At 38.5% G+C, this 19,299-nt stretch overlaps 1 protein-coding gene across 5 annotated transcripts in view; it reads right to left on the reverse strand.

The window, feature by feature from the left end:
- LOC123020196 (cholesterol transporter ABCA5-like) overlaps positions 1–19,299 on the reverse strand; it is a 62,398-nt gene that overhangs the window by 28,847 nt on the left and 14,252 nt on the right. For all 5 annotated transcript variants that reach the window (XR_006414029.1, XM_044423628.1, XM_044423627.1 and 2 more), the window contains 17 exons: positions 18,593–18,754; positions 17,299–17,396; positions 16,062–16,291; positions 12,733–12,874; positions 11,365–11,553; positions 9,625–9,772; positions 8,536–8,704; positions 7,240–7,298; positions 6,491–6,601; positions 5,642–5,817; positions 4,703–4,822; positions 3,990–4,128; positions 3,770–3,860; positions 3,339–3,478; positions 2,733–2,852; positions 1,453–1,654; positions 588–757 (listed from right to left, as the gene is read on the reverse strand). Coding sequence is in view for 4 of the 5 variants with exons in the window: in XM_044423628.1 (XP_044279563.1) it covers positions 588–757; positions 1,453–1,654; positions 2,733–2,852; positions 3,339–3,478; positions 3,770–3,860; positions 3,990–4,128; positions 4,703–4,822; positions 5,642–5,817; positions 6,491–6,601; positions 7,240–7,298; positions 8,536–8,704; positions 9,625–9,772; positions 11,365–11,553; positions 12,733–12,874; positions 16,062–16,291; positions 17,299–17,396; positions 18,593–18,754 (2,466 nt within the window). In the remaining variant the exon portion in view is untranslated. The remainder of the gene's footprint in view (positions 1–587; positions 758–1,452; positions 1,655–2,732; positions 2,853–3,338; positions 3,479–3,769; positions 3,861–3,989; positions 4,129–4,702; positions 4,823–5,641; positions 5,818–6,490; positions 6,602–7,239; positions 7,299–8,535; positions 8,705–9,624; positions 9,773–11,364; positions 11,554–12,732; positions 12,875–16,061; positions 16,292–17,298; positions 17,397–18,592; positions 18,755–19,299) is intronic.

The raw sequence follows: 19,299 nt of genomic DNA on the forward strand, positions 1-19,299 counted from the left end.
GGCTACTGGAAGGCCAGATCTGGCCCCCGAGCCTGAGCTTCAGCTTCCTCCTCTAAAATATCTGTTTCATCCATCTGTGACCAGAATTGGGCCACCACTACCCTCCCAAGCCCATTATTGAAAAAGGGAAGACTTGCATCTGGCCAATACTTGTTCCAGTGTTCTGGAATTAGTGAGGATAGCAAATTTTGTTTGCTAAACACTTTTAGGCTGCCTTTAAGAGTAAATCTTCCCAAAGCTTTTACAAAGCATACAAATAGGCAACAAATATCCACTGAAAGACTATGCAAACAAATTACACCAACAGATCTAGCAGCCCACAGATTATATTAAAGGAAGCAAAAAGGCAGGTCTTCAGAGCCTTCTTCTTCATCTGAAAAGAAGCTGCATAAATACCTCTTTCAAGGCATTAATCATCTCCTGGACCCACTCTTTGGTTCAACATGGGAAGCTAGGATGGTTGGGCAAACATTTTTAGAAACTTTGATCACATCCTTAGGCTGCAAACACTGCAAATGATCAGACCAGATGCTGCTGGTTGATGCAAATGCAGGCATATTAAAATATAGTTCTTTGTCACTTCTTACCAGTCATGTTTTGAATGAGGAGGCTGGTTTTGTACTTGTGATGAGTTTCATTTGGTTTAAGAAAGTATAAGTCTGGGGACAGTTTGATAGGAACCACAGCATTTTTGAAGTAATGATGTATAAGAAACATAAAAATCTGAATAACAAGAAACACTGTGAATAGCAAGAACCTGAAAGAAAAGAAAAAGCGTAAGTATTCCAAATTATACACGGATCCAAATTATGTACAAATCCACTTAAAAATGGGTGTCCTTTACACTCCCAGATGTAGTGTTGTTCTTGGAATAACACTGTATTCAAGTCATTGTAGATGGGAATCCTCTAATCCAACCCATGGCACCCTCCCAGGCCATGCACCTGGTCTCATCCCTTCTCCTAGCTTGATCTTCTACTTCACCGTAGCACATTCCCTACCTACAGATATTGAGCCAGATGGGGGGGGGGAGGGGCGGGGCGCTTCCCAATTTTCACTCAGCCTCATGGAGTCCTATTGAGAGGTTTGTAACACTCCACCTGATGCCCCCAAGATATTCCCCCATTGTGTGTAGATAGTGTCGTGCCAGCGGTACCTGCAGAATCCTGGACAGCCTGTGGCGAGTGACGCACTGCTGTTCCTTGCCCACTAGCACAAGTAAATGGGGGAAGCCATTGAACAGCCTTGCCTGCAGGAAGCCCTGGAGCCAACCCTGATCTTGAAATAACATCAGCTTCCCGTTAACGAAACTAAAGACACTCAGTCCTCACCAGTTAAGAGCTTGTAACTTGAGCAGGCTTTAAAACCAGCACTTGTTTTCATTTCTCCTTCTCTCAATAATAACCCGCTTTCTAATATTATGATGAAGAAACACAAATAGGAGATACTTACACTGCTGTGACTGATTTCATTTCACGTTTTAAGTTAAGGAAATGAACCTTTGCCATAGTAAAGGCCTGCTTCTTCCAAAGAGACCTGTTGCTCACAGCACAAGATTTTGCCTCAGAGAGCATGAGGAGGCTCTGCTCTAACTCATCCACATATTTTGTATCCATTTCCTCTTCAGTTTGCTCTGAGTTAAATACACTGAAATCTGGAGACAAAAGGAGAAAAGGTCAAGCAACTTCTGACCAGACCATGGATCCATAAAGCTTGGTGTTTACTGAAGATGTCAGTAGCATACTAACATGCCCAGAAATCGTTAGCAACATACTAAATTAGATATGGCAGAGTATTCTTCAGGATATATAAACTTGTCTAGCATGAGGCAGAAGAACCATCCAAGAGAAATAAGAAAAAACGGTACTGCTGTTAATTAAAATGAGGAATGAAATAGCTTTGTTGTTGTCTTTGGAAGGTCAGGAACAGCTGCCAAGTTTAAGGACCACTTCCCCATAAAATGGCCCACTAGAAAAGCAGTCTATTGGGTTTGGAGCCAAATGACTGGAGGACCCCCAAATGACATTACAGCAGAGACAGTGGCATCTTAATCCCTTGCTTAATTTTTTTCCCTCCCACAGAATTGGTCAGGCAGAGAGACGTCCAGAGAGGCTTTTGGGGAATTGATGGAAGAGGTGTGACTGGAGATTTGTTCCACAGTGTGCCAGACTCTTTTACAAAAAGTATTTTAGTAAAGGGAAAATAAGCTGCTATTGTTGAAAGGTGAAAAGAATGGGGAAGACAAGCAGGGGAAAAAGCAAGGAAGGAGGGACAGTCAGTGGAAAAGTTATGGTTTGCCTCTCTTCCTCTTTCCTTTAAACCTTAACACAGGTTATCTGGTTGCTTGGCATGTCCTGTGATGCCTTTTTTTGAAGATCAAATGTCCCCTTCCTGGAGGAGAGACTAAGCAACCAGGATGGGGGTAGTAGAAAGCCAGTAAATAGCAAAGCACCCACAACAGAGTATGGGAGGTGCACAGCCCTTCTAAATGAGGCAGTTCCATCAACAATTACACTGCAAGCCTCAGTTGTTTTAGTAAGTTCAATGTGCTTTTCTTCTTGGTTAGTGTACTCAATGGCCCACTTCATTCTGAGCATGTGAGAAGCATGTGGTCTCGTACAGTATTCCAAAATTAAAAAGGGTATTTTGTAAGCAGAAATAAAATGGGAATGACTTGTGATTACCAAATCATATGAAAAAGCACTACAGAAAGTTATGTGGTTCCTTCTTACCTGCTTGGTCAATTTCTGCTTCAACTTCTAGCTTGAGGAACACATCCTCCAAAGTTGTCATAGAAACACCATACGAAATAACACCCAAATGGGAATGAGTGTCGAGATCAGCAAACAGTGCTAAAAGAAGAAAAAGCAGAAGTAGTAAAGCTACTATTGTTAATACAATCACATTCCCTTGCAATTATTTTCTCTTATTTCTTTAAACTGCTTAGTGCAACCACAGAAAAGCTTTTTCTATCACACCTGTTTAATCATTCTATATTTTGAGGACCAATACTATGGAGAACATTTTTCTTTGATTATGATTTTGACTAAAAGTTGTCTAAGCTCTGAAGGTTCCTGCTTCTTGTACTATGTTCTCAACTCCCCATACTTGCACAGGCAGAAAATATGACTACTTGCACAATAATTATAAGGAAAAACAGTGTGGGGCCAGTTATCTTCTTTCAGGATAGGTACTGTTTTCTTTTGCACTACAGGCCCAAAATCAACTGGTATAAGCTGTTTCTTTTGAAGGCCTTTTCAGTTTTGCCTTCCCTGCTTTTCAGAAATTCCTCAATTTGCTAATTTTTCAACAATGTTCAGTACAGAGAAGCATTATACCTGAGAACTTGTCTGTGTCTTTAAATGGTAAGGCATATACAAGTTGCTCTTCAGTCTGTTTTAATAAACTGGTTCCGGGGATATGCTGTCCGATCAAAGATGCTGTACCTTCTATGTTACAGTACCTGTCTATGTGCATACTAAGGAGAATACACACAAGATACAAAGATTATCGTTTATAAACTGAGTATTGTTTAAACTACAGTAACAAGAAACAAGAATATAATGTTAAGTCAGTCTAAAAACAAATAGAGTTTTCCTGTTCCACTGAAGAACAATAGTGTTAACTATGAATTGATAATCTAAGCAATATTCCAATCCACATTCCACTGATTTAGTGGATTTACGTTTACTTCACTTGATTTGGTATTTTGGCAATTATGTGTCACACTGAAAAACACTGCAGTGCACTGAATATTTCTAAAAGATACCTCAGGCGGTAGCCAATTCCCCATTTTGTCTTAAGGAAGAGAGAGGACCCAAGACACTTCAGCATTCCTCGGGATAGCACAGCCTTCCGATCTGGAAACAAGAGCAGAAGAGCCCCTTAGTGCAATCACAAGCAGAGGAACAACAAGCTGGCTGTGTTACCAAACAGCCTCCTTCATGCTGTGTACGACTTGTATGACACAGAAGCCTGACTGTACTTGCCAGCGATAATATCTGCTTCGTCCATGAAATGGGTACTGAACACCGTCACTCGATTGGCCTTTCTGTTTTTCAGGAGGTTCCATACAGTATGTCGAGAGCACGGATCCATGCCAGCAGTTGGTTCATCTAAGAGTAATACCTAAATATTGGCCAGGGAAAACAATAAAGAAAACTCTCAGGAATTCATTTTACAAGTGAGAACAGTGCTTGGGAATAAGATTATTTTAAGTGCAAACTTAGGCTCTTAAGTTATTGAATAGATTCAGCTATAATGCTCCTGTTCCAGGATTCTTTAACTATTATACATCCCCAACTGTAACCTACAAACCATGAAAAGAAATAATATATTTTGTATACTTTTCTGAAACCTTAAACATTGGGGAATAATGTCTTACAGTGGATTTCATATAATCTGACACCCCAATTTAGTCTCGATGGATTGCCTCACTTGTTTATTTTATGTAGTAAACATAAGACCTCTGATCAAGACCCTTGGACTATGTTTGCACAACTTCCTGAACATTTGCATAGAATTCCCATTTCAGAGTTTGCAGTTTCTTCTGATATTCCTATGTACAGTCCAAATCTTTAATATGCTCCAAAAATTGTAGTTTCTGCTGCAATATACTAACACAGCTACCCCTCTGAATATATTTTCCATGAAAACATCAAATTATTATAGCACTAATCAACCATTCACTCCTTCTGGTTACCTTAGGATCTCCAAGAATTGCAATTCCAATTGACAGCTTTCTTTTTTGTCCTCCACTTAGTTTTTTTGCTTGGTTATCTTTAATCGGCTGCATATCCAAATCTAGTAAAACTTTTTGGACCTTATAAATTCAACATAAAAAGCATGTAGTTACAATGAAAGTAAGTATTATTTTAACATTAGGATGTTTATCATACTCAAGGTTTATGGTGGGTTGCAAAATCTAATTGAGTAATGTAATAGATTATGGACATGTTCCAGAACATGAAACTATTCAAAAAAGCAGTATCAGTATTTGAGGTGAGAGCCTTTAAAATATTATGCATCACTGGTGCACATGTTCTCTATTTGTATTTTGTTTTTTTTATATAGGCTCTTACATAAGTTCAAATTTATTTTTAAACAGAGGTGATATTAAAGGAGGTTTGGGGGGATACTTCTAAAAAAGGAATTCTAGAGAGAGAGAAAATGATTAATATGCCCACTTAATGTCATCCTTCCCACACTGTCAAGTTTTCATGTTTTGAAATGATTACTAAAATAAAATAGAATGTTATGGGAGCAGAGTTTTAAAACACCTTATACAAACACATTCTGAAATTATTCACATGAAATGATGTATATTTTTGTGCTGAAATCAAATATGGTAATCTGTTGACATTTATTAAAAATGACTGTATTCACTCTACAAGTTGAACCTGTGGTACAGTGCTTAAGAGTGTGGGACTGGGACTCAGACGATCTGGGTTCGAGTCCCCACTCAGCCATGGAGCCAACTGGGTGACTTTGGGCCAGTCACAGACTCTCAGCCCAACCTACCTCACAGGGTTGTTGTTGTGGGGATAAGATGGAGGAGGAGAATGATGTAAGCTGCCTTGAGCCCTTTGTAGGAAAAAGGCAGGATATATATCGAAGAAAAAAAACAACCTAATTTACTCACTTCTTGTATCATATCATTGGGAGGTATTCCCTTAATTGAGGCAACTATAGATAAATTCTCTTGCACTGTTAATACATCAAAATATATATCCAATTGCTGGCAAACTCCAGTTATCTTTCTTGCATCTAGCATTTCATCAATTTCAGAAACTCTATATCCATAGATGGATGCAAACCCTAATGCAAAAAATGGTGAAAAAAGAGTGTCACTAAGACAGAAAAAAGAACCATTAGATGAAAAAGTATTCATGGACCACTGGTAGGGCTGTCACCATAAAACATCCACTGTGGTTTGGTGAGAAACAACCTATATGTAAGGGATCCTTATGAAATTATCTCCTGATGAATTTCTCCTGCTTTGTGGTTCTTAATTACCAGAACTTAAAACAAGCAAACAAACAGGAAACAGACAGACTGCAATGTACAACATCGTGATCTGCTATTTATCTGCAGCTTATATTTCCATAATTTGCAGGGAGTGATTACATTAAACTGGATTCTGGGGTCATGCAGAAAGGGAGGAATAAAGATGATGTTTTGTTTGTTTTTATAGTATTATTACTCTGCATCAACATACTAGTGCACAAATTTATAAAATAAAATTTAGAAAATGTGGTAAACAAAATGGGCCAGCAAAATCTATTATCAATATCCTGAAATTATCTTTTCTTACTCTACAAAGAAGCCCAGAGAATAAAGGGGTTAGGATTAGGGATTCCTACTGCTGTATTCCACATTCTTCCCCCCCCCTCCCCGAAATGCATTCAAACCCTCCAAGCAACAGCAGAAGGAGATACTGCCTCTTTTGCCCCCAAATCTGGCGCTCTCAATACATTTAAACAATATTTACCATCAGAAGGTGGGCACAACCCACAAAGGATGTTCATTAATGTTGTTTTTCCTGTTCCGCTGTGTCCAAGTAATGCTGTGATCTGACCTTCATATATGTCAAAGGATAAACCTAATAGAAGAAAGGAACCAGGGAGAGGTAATTCATGGCGCTAGAAAGCACTTCTTCAAGTTTCATTATGCATATTCAGACACTACCATATAGAATATATTTTCATTCAAACTTAGAAAACATGTCCATTTGCCATTGAACATAACATTTTATAGTTAATATATAACTTTGCAGCAATAAGACTTAATACATGACTGAGCACTAAGACAAACCCACCCCCACACTTTGCTGTTGCTCCTGTTTTTCAATGGGGACGTGAGGGCCTTTCCTGTAGCTACAGCCAGGCTTTGGAACACTTTGTGAAAGGAGGCAAGGTCTGTTTCTTCCCTGCCAGGAAGCAATGAAACTTCTTACTCAAACAGGCCTTTGGCATATAAGCTGGCCAATTCCTGAAGGGGGTTTTAATGAGTTGGGTGCTTTCTATTTCTTTTAGTGTCATGTTTATAATCGTGTTTTTAATTATGGTTTAAAGTATCTATTTTTATGTTTTAATTTAGATTTTGTTTTATTGATAGCTCACGTTTTTGGGTGGCAAATTGGGGAATTCATTAATTAAAAATCAGCACAACAGATGGGTAGCACCTGAACTACAAGGACTCCCGCTTCTGGCAGACAGGTGAAAACCTAAAAATTCTTACTTTTCAGAGCCTCCACAGATTCACCCTTCTTAACAAAAGATTTCTGGACACAGTTGATTCTGAAAGAAGACAAGCTAATTTTATTTTTTAAAAGTGATTCAGAACTCTCTCCCTAGCAAGATGAAAGCAAACAATACGTAGTGATCCCATGCTTGTTTTAGTAGTTATATTACTAGAGCTAACAGAGCTTCACTTAACAGTGAAAATTAATCTACCACATATTCAGAGAAGTACAGTTCTCCTGAGACAAAATAAATGTGGGGAATCCTCTCCCAAAATCCTTTGTTCAGAAAGAAACTACCATTTTTTTCCCTGAACATGTAGCTTGACCATCTTTTCCTCCATCCCCAGATTTATCATTAATACTGGTTGAGCTACATAAGCAGAAGCTCATGTGAAAAGAAGTTTCACTACAGAATAAAGTGTAAGCCTGCTTCAAAGGGCAAAATGGAGCATTTCCAATCCATAAAGACCATTTTATTTTATCTGTGTGTCTGTCACATTAAGAAAAATATGACTTGGTGTGTGTGCTGGAAAGAACATACATCACTTCCTACTGGTACTCATGTCTTTCACAGTACTACTTTGGCTTACTGGGAGAAAAAAGCCACCTTGGCTAGTTACCCAGGATGGGTTTGGTGCCATGTGTACCAGGTCTTAACAAGAAAATACACTAACTTCCATTGGAAAAAGTGCATCTGTCTCTTTGGCAATGAAATTAAAGTAGCTTTGTTTTATTTCTTGCTTCATCTTCCTAGGCAGAAGTTACTATTCAACCACTTCGATGTATGCAGTCTTCCTTGTTCCTTTTTCTCAACGACAAAATGCTTGGTGCATACAATAATGTCATCCCACGCAAACCTTACATGTGTGTGCTTTTGGACCACTTCCACAGACACTTATGTATGCTTATGTCTGCTGGATCCAGGTAAGTCATGCTTACAGAAAATGCAGTGAAATCAATGGGACTTAAATCAGCCATGACTGCTAGTGCCAGTGATTTCATTGGACCTACTGTATATATGACTAAATCTGGATCAAACCCACTCTGGTAAACTGACATAGTTAACAGTGCCTTCTCCTAATGCAGACTTTTCTTCTTCACCTGTGCTCAGCGATAAAAATCATTGCTTCACAGAGGTGTGGCTATAATATTTCCTTTCACGGCATTGCTTGAGCACACAGATAACCACCAATCACAGTTGTTGCATATCCAGTTAATACATCACATTTCCACAAAAATATTAATATTACACATTAGCAGTTGGAGTTAAATGACACAGTAATCAATCATACCTGATAGCTTCCTTTCCCTGAAATTCAGAAGATACAGGTTCAATGATCTCATTGAATTCTAAGCTCCCATTAATACTGTTCTCATACAATTCCTTATAATTTCTTGTTTGCTTTGACCAAAATGAGGGCTTCAGGAAAAAGAAAAAGCTTCGCCTCAATCCATGTTCCCCTAAATTGAAAAAGAACAGAAAGGTTTATAATGCATACATACAAGTTGGACACAACAGATACAAATTAGATGCATAAATTTGATGGCTTTCCACATTTATGAATTCCTGACTTTAAGGCTATTGAAAAAAAATGGATTTTGGGTTTCAACCTTGATTCAGGAAATAACACAGAGTAAGTCCTCTGGTTTTCATCATGAACCAAAACATAATTGTTTTGCTCAAATTCATCAGCAGATATATATTATGCAAATTTTTCTGAATCCAACAGGAACATACATTTAAAAGATTTTGCAGAATGATTTTGGACAGCAGCCTATGATATTTTGTTCATAGGTATCATTTGTCGCATATCATGCGTCCAACTACTGGGATGGTTCAGCTATAATTCCACACCATGATATGGCACAGTATTAATGCTTTACACCTAAGTATTCCTTCTCCTACTTACTTTACACCCGTTTACCCCATCTTGGTGACTTCTAGATACATTGGACAGCAAATCCCATAATTCCTCGACAGAATTTTTGCTTATGTTGGACAAATTATGGGGAAAGTATTATCTGAGCCATACAGGCTGCTTATTTGTTTTTCAGAGCAACAACCTCAAACTCAAAAGGAAAAATGGAAGGAGTCACAAACTGAATATTGGAAAGTCTTCAATGACCCATTCTCCAGCATTTAAGGAATTCACTCCCTGGAATATGTCATCTATCTGCTTTTCCCAATATGGTTGGTAACTGAACATCTTTATTTATTTAATGGGTTGGCATGCTTCTCTGAGTGAAATGGATTACATCAATTACATCCGTTGCAATCTACATAATTCCACTGACTTTGTGCTGAATTTGGACCTAAGTCCTTCACCAACCACATGGAGGGGTTTACTTCTTATGTATTTTTCTTAAAAATTCAAACATACCTGGAATAACTTGATCCAGATAAACTGCTAGGAGTAGATAAAGCATGCTATCAAGGGCTAACAGTGTAAGAGTAATAATCAGTGGATAAGGGCCATGAGTTAAATTTGAAAAAGCAGTTCCTTCTTCATAATCTTCTAGATGCATGACCTGCCAATAAATAAATAATAAATAAAATGCTATGAAACAGCATTTACTGTCATGTACTGTTAATAGGCAAATACGTTGAAAGAGTCTCCAAAAAATACCTCAGTGAAACCAAACATAGCCTCTCATGACCACCCAGCTGGGGTTCCTAGAACACTCAGCTGGTGGGGGAAGCCTGTACTACAAGGGGCCCACCCTGCAGAAAATAATTCCTGTTTTTTGGGGGGTACCCCCTCATCTATTGAAATATATTTCCATCCAAAATATATTTTTCCTGTCACTGCAGTTTTAGGAGCCTTTCCCTCCTAAGATTAGTTTAAGCTTCCTGCTGTTGTTCTCCCCTCTGCACTCGCCCAGAATGACACATTGGGTGTGGCAGCCATAGGGTTCCTCGTCATGCTGTTCCCTCTCCCACCAGGACGCTCCCTTGCAGACCACTTCGCATCTTCTGAGACCACTTCTGCAACATCAGAAGGCAGATGCAGCAATTCTTTCCATGGAGGCTGTGAAAGGTTGCTGCAGGGATGAGATTTCAGAGCCCCCTTCTCAAAGATGTAGTAGTGTCTATAGCTTCAGAATAAGGCGTCCAGAAGGCCCTATGGTCCCAGGCATGCCCTACAAGGACTACAGTATCATGCCTTCTGGACTCATTTTGGATTGAGGATCTCTTTCAAAAATGTAGAGTGCTTATATGCCAAGATTTCCATATATGAAGCTATAACTGCCACCCAATTATTAAGAAATTTCAATTTTTAATGGATTTTTAAACCCATTGCCTTTTGTATTCAACCAGATGACTGGTTCAATGCAAATTTCTTAATGCACTTTAAAATTGCTAAATGCAGTTAAGTAAACAATCCCAAACAAGTACAGCATAATAGGATGTTGAACCTCATCTGTCAAGAAAGATTTTTATCATATTATGTTTGTGTGCATGCTCATTTCTAAGAACAGTGCTCTTTGTTTACAGAAATCGTGGTTTTTACTTTAAAACAAAAAGTAGCTTTTAACTGATGAGAAAATAATCAAATGTGTTACTGAAAATATTCAAATGAGGTAAATATTAGCCACATCTAGTTTTAGTCTGAGATGAAACATGGGCAGTGCAATCTCCATGTCTCTCTGGAGGCCCAACTACGTCTCTCTGAAACTCAACTCTCTGGAGACCTAACTTTGCTAAGGTTAGCAAAATGGGGGCCCCAGTCTCAGGGCACCTTCCCTCCTGCACAGCCAGTGCAGAAAAAACTGCTGACAGCATCTCTGAGGTTACAGCAGCAACCTTGGAGATGGGACTGAGGGGGCACTCTGGCAGGTAAGAAAGAAAGGTACTCTCAGCCTCCTTTCCTTAAATCCCAGGGTGTGATCTGTAGATGACTGAAATCAGTATTTTGCATAGCAGGGGGACTATGAGGGCAACCTTTCCTTTTGCTCCTTCCACCTTATATAGGATGCACTTAATCCTCCAAGTTTGAAGGTAATCTGGCCTGGATTGCACCATTAAACATTATCATATGCAGTATTCAAACCACAGTGTAATAACTATTCCTGCAAGTCAATATATCACAGTAAGAAGTAAAAAAAGGTAATTTACTAACCTGAGCAATGCCAACTAAAAATGTGCACTGACAGAGAGGACTTAATAACCACACAAAGGACTTCGGAAAATCTTCCAAAAGGACAATCGACAGGCCCACAAAACCAAAAGCCAAGGTTGATAAAAATTCAACTGTGCCAACATGTTTTGATTTTTTGAAAAGAGGAGTCAACATAAATGCAAAGAAAACCTAAACAGGAAGGGAACAACTATTTCAATACACAAAATCCTTGGTTAAAGATGCTAAAGTACTACTTTTTACATTAATTATAATCTTTTTCAATCATCAAAGTTACTCATATAATACTTATTACAGATCAATAATGTACCTGGTGCAAGAAATCAACTGACTTCATAATATCAAGAACTCTTTCCTAAGGATGCTTGAGACTTATCTAATGTGGTAACATTCACTGTCTCATTTTGGTTTTGAGGCCAAAGTAACAGATGCCAGAAGGTAAGATAAAGCACAGTGACATTTTCTTTATGTAATTAAAACAGATTACCTGGCAATAAGTAAAAATAGGTTTTCTTTTCAAATAACACCTTCCAATTATGATTCTAGGTGCAGAAATTAATAGCTGAGATACATTTTAGGTAATTATGTCACACTCTTAGTCCTTACCTCGCATGAGATTTTAAACTGTTTTATTCATTAAAGGGCAGACTGAGCATCAGAAAAAATGAGCATATGGAAGAAACAAAATCAGAACAGAGAACCACATCAGAAACCAATAAATAGTTTTACTGCCAAAGCTCACTGAATTAGGGAATATTCTTGTCATTAGAATACTACGTATGAAGAATATTAGTACTCAAGGACTGCATCTAGTTTCCACCCACTGATACACTTAAATGTCTACAAGCATCATCATCATCATCATCATCATCATCATCATCATCATCATTATATAGGTAAGATAAATATTTAAAAATTCAGTTTGGTTGGAAACTCTTAGTCTAAGATCACTAAAATCAATGGTAATTTTTGCAGATGAATGGCAACCTTTCTAAAAAGAAAGGAAGTTTACAAAATACTCCTTAAAGTTCTTGCAAATGAGGGGAAAAAAGAAAAGCAGTGACTATTGCAATTAAATCTAACAATGGGGGAGGTGGGAAAATAATAAAGTTAGTAGCCATTTTAATACATTCAACATAAAATGGGAAAAAAGTCTGCCAAAATGTATACACAGATGTAACTATTTTAGATCCCTTATGTGCTGGGGTAAGGAACTTGAACTTGCTACTGTTCCAGGCTGAGAAATGAGCTGCTTAAGTATGTTAACAGCAATGGGTCTAACACAACACCCTCAGTATCCACAGTATATTGACAATGAGCACACACACATATATGCACACACACACTTACGGAGGAGATTCCATACAGGAAAAAAAGGAGAAATATCACAAAGCTGCTACTTTTGGGAAACAGCGAAGAGGATGTTGCAATGATCGACATGAGAAGGGACATGACAAATATCAGACTGGTGTACAGTAGGACCCACGAAAGCCTAGAAAAAGGAAAAACACAATGAAATTTTATGAATTCTCATTTGTCTGTGCAATTATAGAGAAATCACTTACCTGTGGTATTTTGAATAGTGATCTGTGCAATAGCAAAATTAGGTATTTTGCCCACAAAGAGCAAATAATTCCATCTTTTTCCCATATTTAATTACAGTTTTACAAACATCAGACCAAATTCTAATATGCATATTTTGCCCAGTGTTTTGCCTATCATATACAATGTTGCAAGGAACTTCCTCTGTTTTAGTGCATTTTTGTGTGCTCCTTTTAAGGATGTGTATTTTTGTGCACCTTTTCTTCTAAAACACAATTTTTTGTAAGCATTTTTTTAAAATCAGAGAACTGCAAATGCTAAAGGATAACTGGTTTGTGTACTGGTTCAGAAAATTCAATTTAGGTATGTTTGCATTAAAACATGAAATTTAAAATATGAACGTCCCTCATTTCTATGAATCCACGACTGATGAAATGGGCAGTCTCTCTCTCTCTCTCTCTCTGTCTCACACACACACAGATAAAAGTCTGGAAGAATAATTTCTGCTTGCCTCTTTGATTAAAATCTGGGATTAAAATCTGGCAATTTATGGCAGCTATCTGCCCTGCAACATTCACTTAGATAGGTAGACTATCAAGGCAATACAGTGTACAGAGTGGATGACAACAGATACAGCACTTCTCTGTATCCTCACAGTGCCCCAGGCATGCAGCACAGCAGCAGAGTCAACACAGTGAGATGTTTCATCATCTGGAAGGAGGGGTAGCATAGCCCTCTTCTCAACTAAACATGCAGAAAATGCCAACCTTGCCTACATGGACACAATGCCCAACTGTGCAATTTCACAGAAACCATTAGGAAATATAAGCTGAAATCAAATGAATTAAATGCTGTACATCATAGTACAAAGTGATATCCCAGAAATGAGTCTTCCTGTGAATGGAGCAAAGCTACTGTAGCACAGATATTGCAACAAATTCCTTAAGGCAGTAATGTACTAAACAAACCACTTTAAATGGCATCATAATAACTCTAAAAGTGTACACTAATTTTCTTCAAGATAGAGGAAAAGCTCCCATGTTAGATCTCTCTTAAGAGGAGCTGGAACATTCAGAAAAGTAAAGTGGGTAATAACATACCAGGGCTATAATTTGGCCCAACCAATGTGGGTTCTTTCCTCTGGAAATAGTGCCCAGTCTGAGAGAACTGTTCCCAAGGTCTCCTGAAATTCTGTCCAATCTGAGGTGAAAAGCTGCAAGCAGGGATGAGAGGTGAGAAGCTGGACCCAGGATCTGCCACATCATTTGTGTCTTTGTCTATGGGAGGAGCAAAGCTTATAACAGCTCTTATCCCTACTCCTCATAGTACCAATGGTAGAGGGCATTAATCTACCAAAGGCTGGGGTGAATCTGTTCCCAATGTTTGACTCTGTCCTGTAACTGCAACTCTCCTGGATCCATGTACAAGGGAAGGAGAGTGTGAGATGACTGGAATTATAGAGGTGATCAAAAACAGATAATCCCGACTGGGATGAATAACCATCCTTTGAAAAGGGGAGAAGAACAATGAAATTCCTTACTTTTGCTTTGAGAGGAATCTATTATTGGCTATGTCATGCCTAAGGGAAGATGTTACCTGGATTCCTGTAGTGGAGACAGCACTTTGCCTCTCTTACCTATCCTGAAAGCCACCAGGATGTTTTTTGAAGAAAAAAATACAAGGAAGGTCCAACAGAGCAGAGCACAAAGAGGGCTTCTTTTGTTTGTTTGTTTGTTTGTTTGTTTTGGTGAATAGGTAAAATGGAGCAGGCTTTTTAGAAAAAAAGGCTTGCAAGGAGAAGAAGAGATCAGGCATATAGGAACAAGACATTAAATTTATCCAAAAGGTGACAAAAGAAAGAAAACATGATCAGAAAAAAATCTAGTGAGAGAAAGAACTTCCAGAGGCACTGAAGGAGGTCAAAGAAGGACCGAGGGAAATGACAGGACCTCTTCTCTTTTATATGGATGCTGAAGTAGGGGAGGGATTCCTGCCAAAACACTCCTATTAAATCTTTCTAGTAAAAGGCTCCATACAGGCACAGAGCCAATAGGTGTGATGCAGAGACCATGAAGAAGCCACAAGCACTTATGCAGAGAAAGGGATTGCTTAGGAGAATCACAGTTGGAGTGGCCTCCTGGAGGACAGGTAAGGCAGTGCTACTGTGCTTTTGCAGCCCTGAGGAACATGCTTCTGGCGGCAGCAGCCCCAAGCACACACTCTTCTGCTGCTTCTGCCAGCTAAGCCTCCATGTAAGTAAGCTGAGGATGGGAGATAGGGGTCCACCATGGGAAGGAGCACTGAGAAGAGAAGGCTGAGTGAGGAGTTGTCCATTACACCCTTCTCTTCATTCCTCCTGGCAGTCCTAAGACAGTCTTTTTCTCTCTCCTTTCTGTGGGGTGGAGTGAGTTTCAAAAGCAAGACCCACTGGAACATGCTTTCCATGAAGTAATCCAGAAAGTAATCTTGGAAGTGGAGAAAGGCCCTTTCTTTTCCAGCTGAAGATCGGTAAATGCTTCCTGGTCCTGATGGAGAGTGTTTCCACCATTATAGTTGACCCTCCTCTCTCAAGAGAAGAATTCGGATGTCTTGTTAATTTATCAGCTCTAATGTAGAACTGAGCTTTGAGTAGTGCTGAATGAAAAAGATCTGCCCAAACCCACCAGGGATTGAGAGGGCACATCTGGATGAGAATTTTATTATTTAAATGTCCATGCAAAGCTTTGATCATATGTACACTAAAATGGGGCTAATATTAAATTTTATAATATTAACAACAACACCAGTAGGATAATTAGGGCAAATGCAAATATAGAATTAATACTTACTAATATAAATTTGGACATGGATTACAAAGTACTTCAGAATATCCACCAACCTTTTCAAAATTATAGTAGCAACTTAGCTCCAAATCTCTTACCATTCAAAGCATTTATTGTTGAGACCTACCTAATTTTCAAAAATAGACCAGGGAAAATTAGGAATAGTAGAAAATGTATGTCATGGGAATAACTTATTCATAAGATAATTTAAGAGCAAGATATGATGTGTTTCTTTTCCCTAGAGTAGCATGAAGGAATATAATGAGACAATATCTATAGTTTCCTTAACATCAAAGAACAAAGGCACATACATACCAAAAAGCAGTGTCATGAAGTCCCATTATCATTAAAAATTCTTTCAGTTTCTTCTCCTTTTCTGCCACAATATGGATTGCCAAGTAATAACCAAATGGTGAAAATGCTATTACTAGGTAAATTAAAATGATTGCACGAGGAAAGTTATCTATTTCCATAACGGCAGACTCTCCCATCATGACAGCTTTTATTTGTTCCAGGTCTTCCAGAACTGAATTGTTAGTCTTCAGCTAAAAATATAATGTATGTTAAATCAGTGTTCATGCTGCTGCTATTATGCAAATTTTATTTCCAAAGTCATAACTTATAACTATAATAATATGTGCATTTTAATTAGCTTATACTGCCAACCTAACTGAAAGCCATGACACTCAAACTACTTTGAGTTCCCCAAAACTATTATCCCAAACACTTGTTTTAAATCTTTTGCTGTTAGCAGCTTGAAGTTCTTGAAGAAAAAGCAGGATTAATTAAAAATAGATAAATAAATCCTGGTTACAAATCACATCCAGATTCCTAGTTGTAATATCCTCATTCACTAGCTTTTGTAACTTCTTTTCAAAAAGTGATGTCACAGCCCATATACATGTGTGTATATTAGAATGAAGGATTTTACTAGCCAAAAGTTGCAATATCAGTCACTAAATATTAATGAAGTTCCTGCAGTTCCTCACAGGAACCCCAGTCTGCTCTGCTGTGCAGCATTAACCCACTAGTAGATGCCAGCAGGGGATCAAACCCATGGAATACAATGGAATCTACTCCCAGGTAACTGTGGATATAATTCAAGCCTAAGGTACTTGGGTCCAGGAGGTCATCAACGCCTCTCTGAGGGAGGGAAGGGTTCCCGCCCGTCTGAAGGAGGTGGTGATCAGGCCTGTCCTGAAGAGGGTGACCTTGGATCCAGAGGTAGCCTCCAATTATAGGCCAGTGGCTAATATCCCGTTTTTGGGCAAGGTGCTCAAGCAGGTGGTGGCTGGACAACTTCTGGCACTCTTGGAGGAAACTGACCATCTAGAGCCATTTCAATCTGGTTTCAGGCCTGGCTGTGGAACTGAAACTGCCTTGGTTGCCCTGTGTAGGGAGAGGGACAGGAGGAGTGCGTCGCTGTTGGTTCTCCTGGACCTCTCAGTGGTTTTTGATACCATCAACCATGGCATCCTTCTGGATAGGCTGGCCAAGTTGAGGCTATTAATTACAATTTGGCGTTTTTCACATTCTGATTCTTTTCATATACCTGTATTATTGCAGCATCAATGCAGATCTGTAAAGCTGTAAATCCATAGCGCCAGTATGTTTCAGCTTCACATATCTTGGAAGGGCTTGGACAACTAGCTGTAGAAAAATTAAATGATGAGAGGAAAACTTAAACCCATTTTAACTATTCAAAATTGCTAAAGCTAGAATGACATTAGTTTCTGCACGATACCTACATGGATAGATTACCAGAAATTCCATACATAATTCCAAGATCCCCCTGTACAGAAACCCTTTAAATAATGTGTAAGAGGGAGGCATATAACACACCATTGTTCATAAGAGACATCTAAGGCAGCACTGAGTTTTTAAACCTGCAAACTACTCCTATGATTGACTATTTTGTATTTTGGTCTACTTGTGTCTACTTGCATAAAAGATACAAGAGTTGTGCAGAGTGGGAGCTGCCTGCAAACATTACACAACATAAAAATATCATGTGGAAAGGAATCCTCTCTATTGCTTTCACCTAGCAGGAAATTTTAATATCATTATCCAAGGGAACAAATTCTTGAGATCTTCATTTTCAATCCAATGACACAGGGAAAACAAGACCAGATATGCAAATTGGTTTTTTTTTAAATAACACGCAAACATATGCAAATACATCATCACCTCTAACTGTAAATTCAATGATTGCATGCTTATTTGGAAATGAAATGGTGCTAATCAAAATATGGTGGTATATTTACTTGGGAATTCTCCTAAATATGTAGAAATATAGTTTGAAAAAAATGATTTACACAAAGACACACCCAAACTAGCCCTTTGGAATGCTGAGGGCACAGGCATTTGAGTGTGCGTGTGTGTGAGGGAGGGAGGGAGGGAGGGACAGGGAGAAGCTCCTGATATGTCTCTGTGGAGGTTCAGTTGTAGATGTTATAAATTATTTCTTCATTTTTTATGGGCCGATTTCATTTCATTTCAGATTCTATATAGGAGAAAACAGAAATGAAACCCCAGACTGAGAAATCAGGCAAACTACGTGGGTCTGTCGATTACAGTAAGTCTCCAGTTAAGCCACGGAATGCTGAGGGACGAACATTAGCAGAGTGGGGGCACTCAGTTCACAGCTGGCAGCCAGCCAGAAAACTCAGCCTTTCAGCACTATATTTAGCACTATATCACACTAGGGGAAAGGAGGAAAAAGTATCTTCTACAGGGCTCTTGTTCCACCTGTTAATTATACAACTGCATAAGTTTGTGAAAGTAGCAACTCAGTATATATATAAACAAGTAGATATACATATTATATATAGATATATTTATAAAACCTCTTGATTCCACATGAATAGCAGACACTGGGACCTTTGCAGGAGGAAATCTGAGCTCGTAGGACATAGAATTCTTGAAAATTACACCCACAAAGTTCCGGGGAGTACGGAGACTAGCCTCTTGCATTTCTTGCTCACTTAGAAATTCTTCCGTAATTATTCCTGCAAAAGATAAACATTTATCCTAATTAATCTCATCCTGAATCCTCTGAGTCAAAAGAACTTCAATCAGGTATTTTAGCTGCAACATTTGTTAGCCCAGCCAAGAATATACTGTTTAGGCATATCTAACTTTACACATTGGATGTGAGTCCCTGAAGTTATTTAAAGTGAAAAATCATACATCTCTGTGAGACAGGGTAGATAAAAATCAATGATTTTTAAAAAATAAAAAATGGATTTTTAAAATAAAATGCTTTTTGAGGAAAAATCTATCTAAAGATAGTTTTCTATTTAAGATGCATTATAGTCCAAAGGCTATTCATCATGAAACAAGGATTAGTTTTTAATTAGGTAGCATGAGGCTGTATATTCATGCAATGTTTAAATTTTGGGGTAAATGAATTCCATTAATCCTTTCACAATGCCATGCTCTTCCAGAGGCTTCTGAAAGATTATTGGGCAATTTTCTGTCTAGAAGATATTATCACAGATGCTTGGTTTTACAGTTCTCAAAGCTGTGAATTTGTGTCTGCAGAGAGCACATG

The sequence above is a fragment of the Varanus komodoensis genome, unplaced genomic scaffold (assembly GCF_004798865.1).
Source record: "Varanus komodoensis strain SLA01 unplaced genomic scaffold, ASM479886v1 scaffold143, whole genome shotgun sequence".
NCBI lineage: Eukaryota > Metazoa > Chordata > Lepidosauria > Squamata > Varanidae > Varanus > Varanus komodoensis.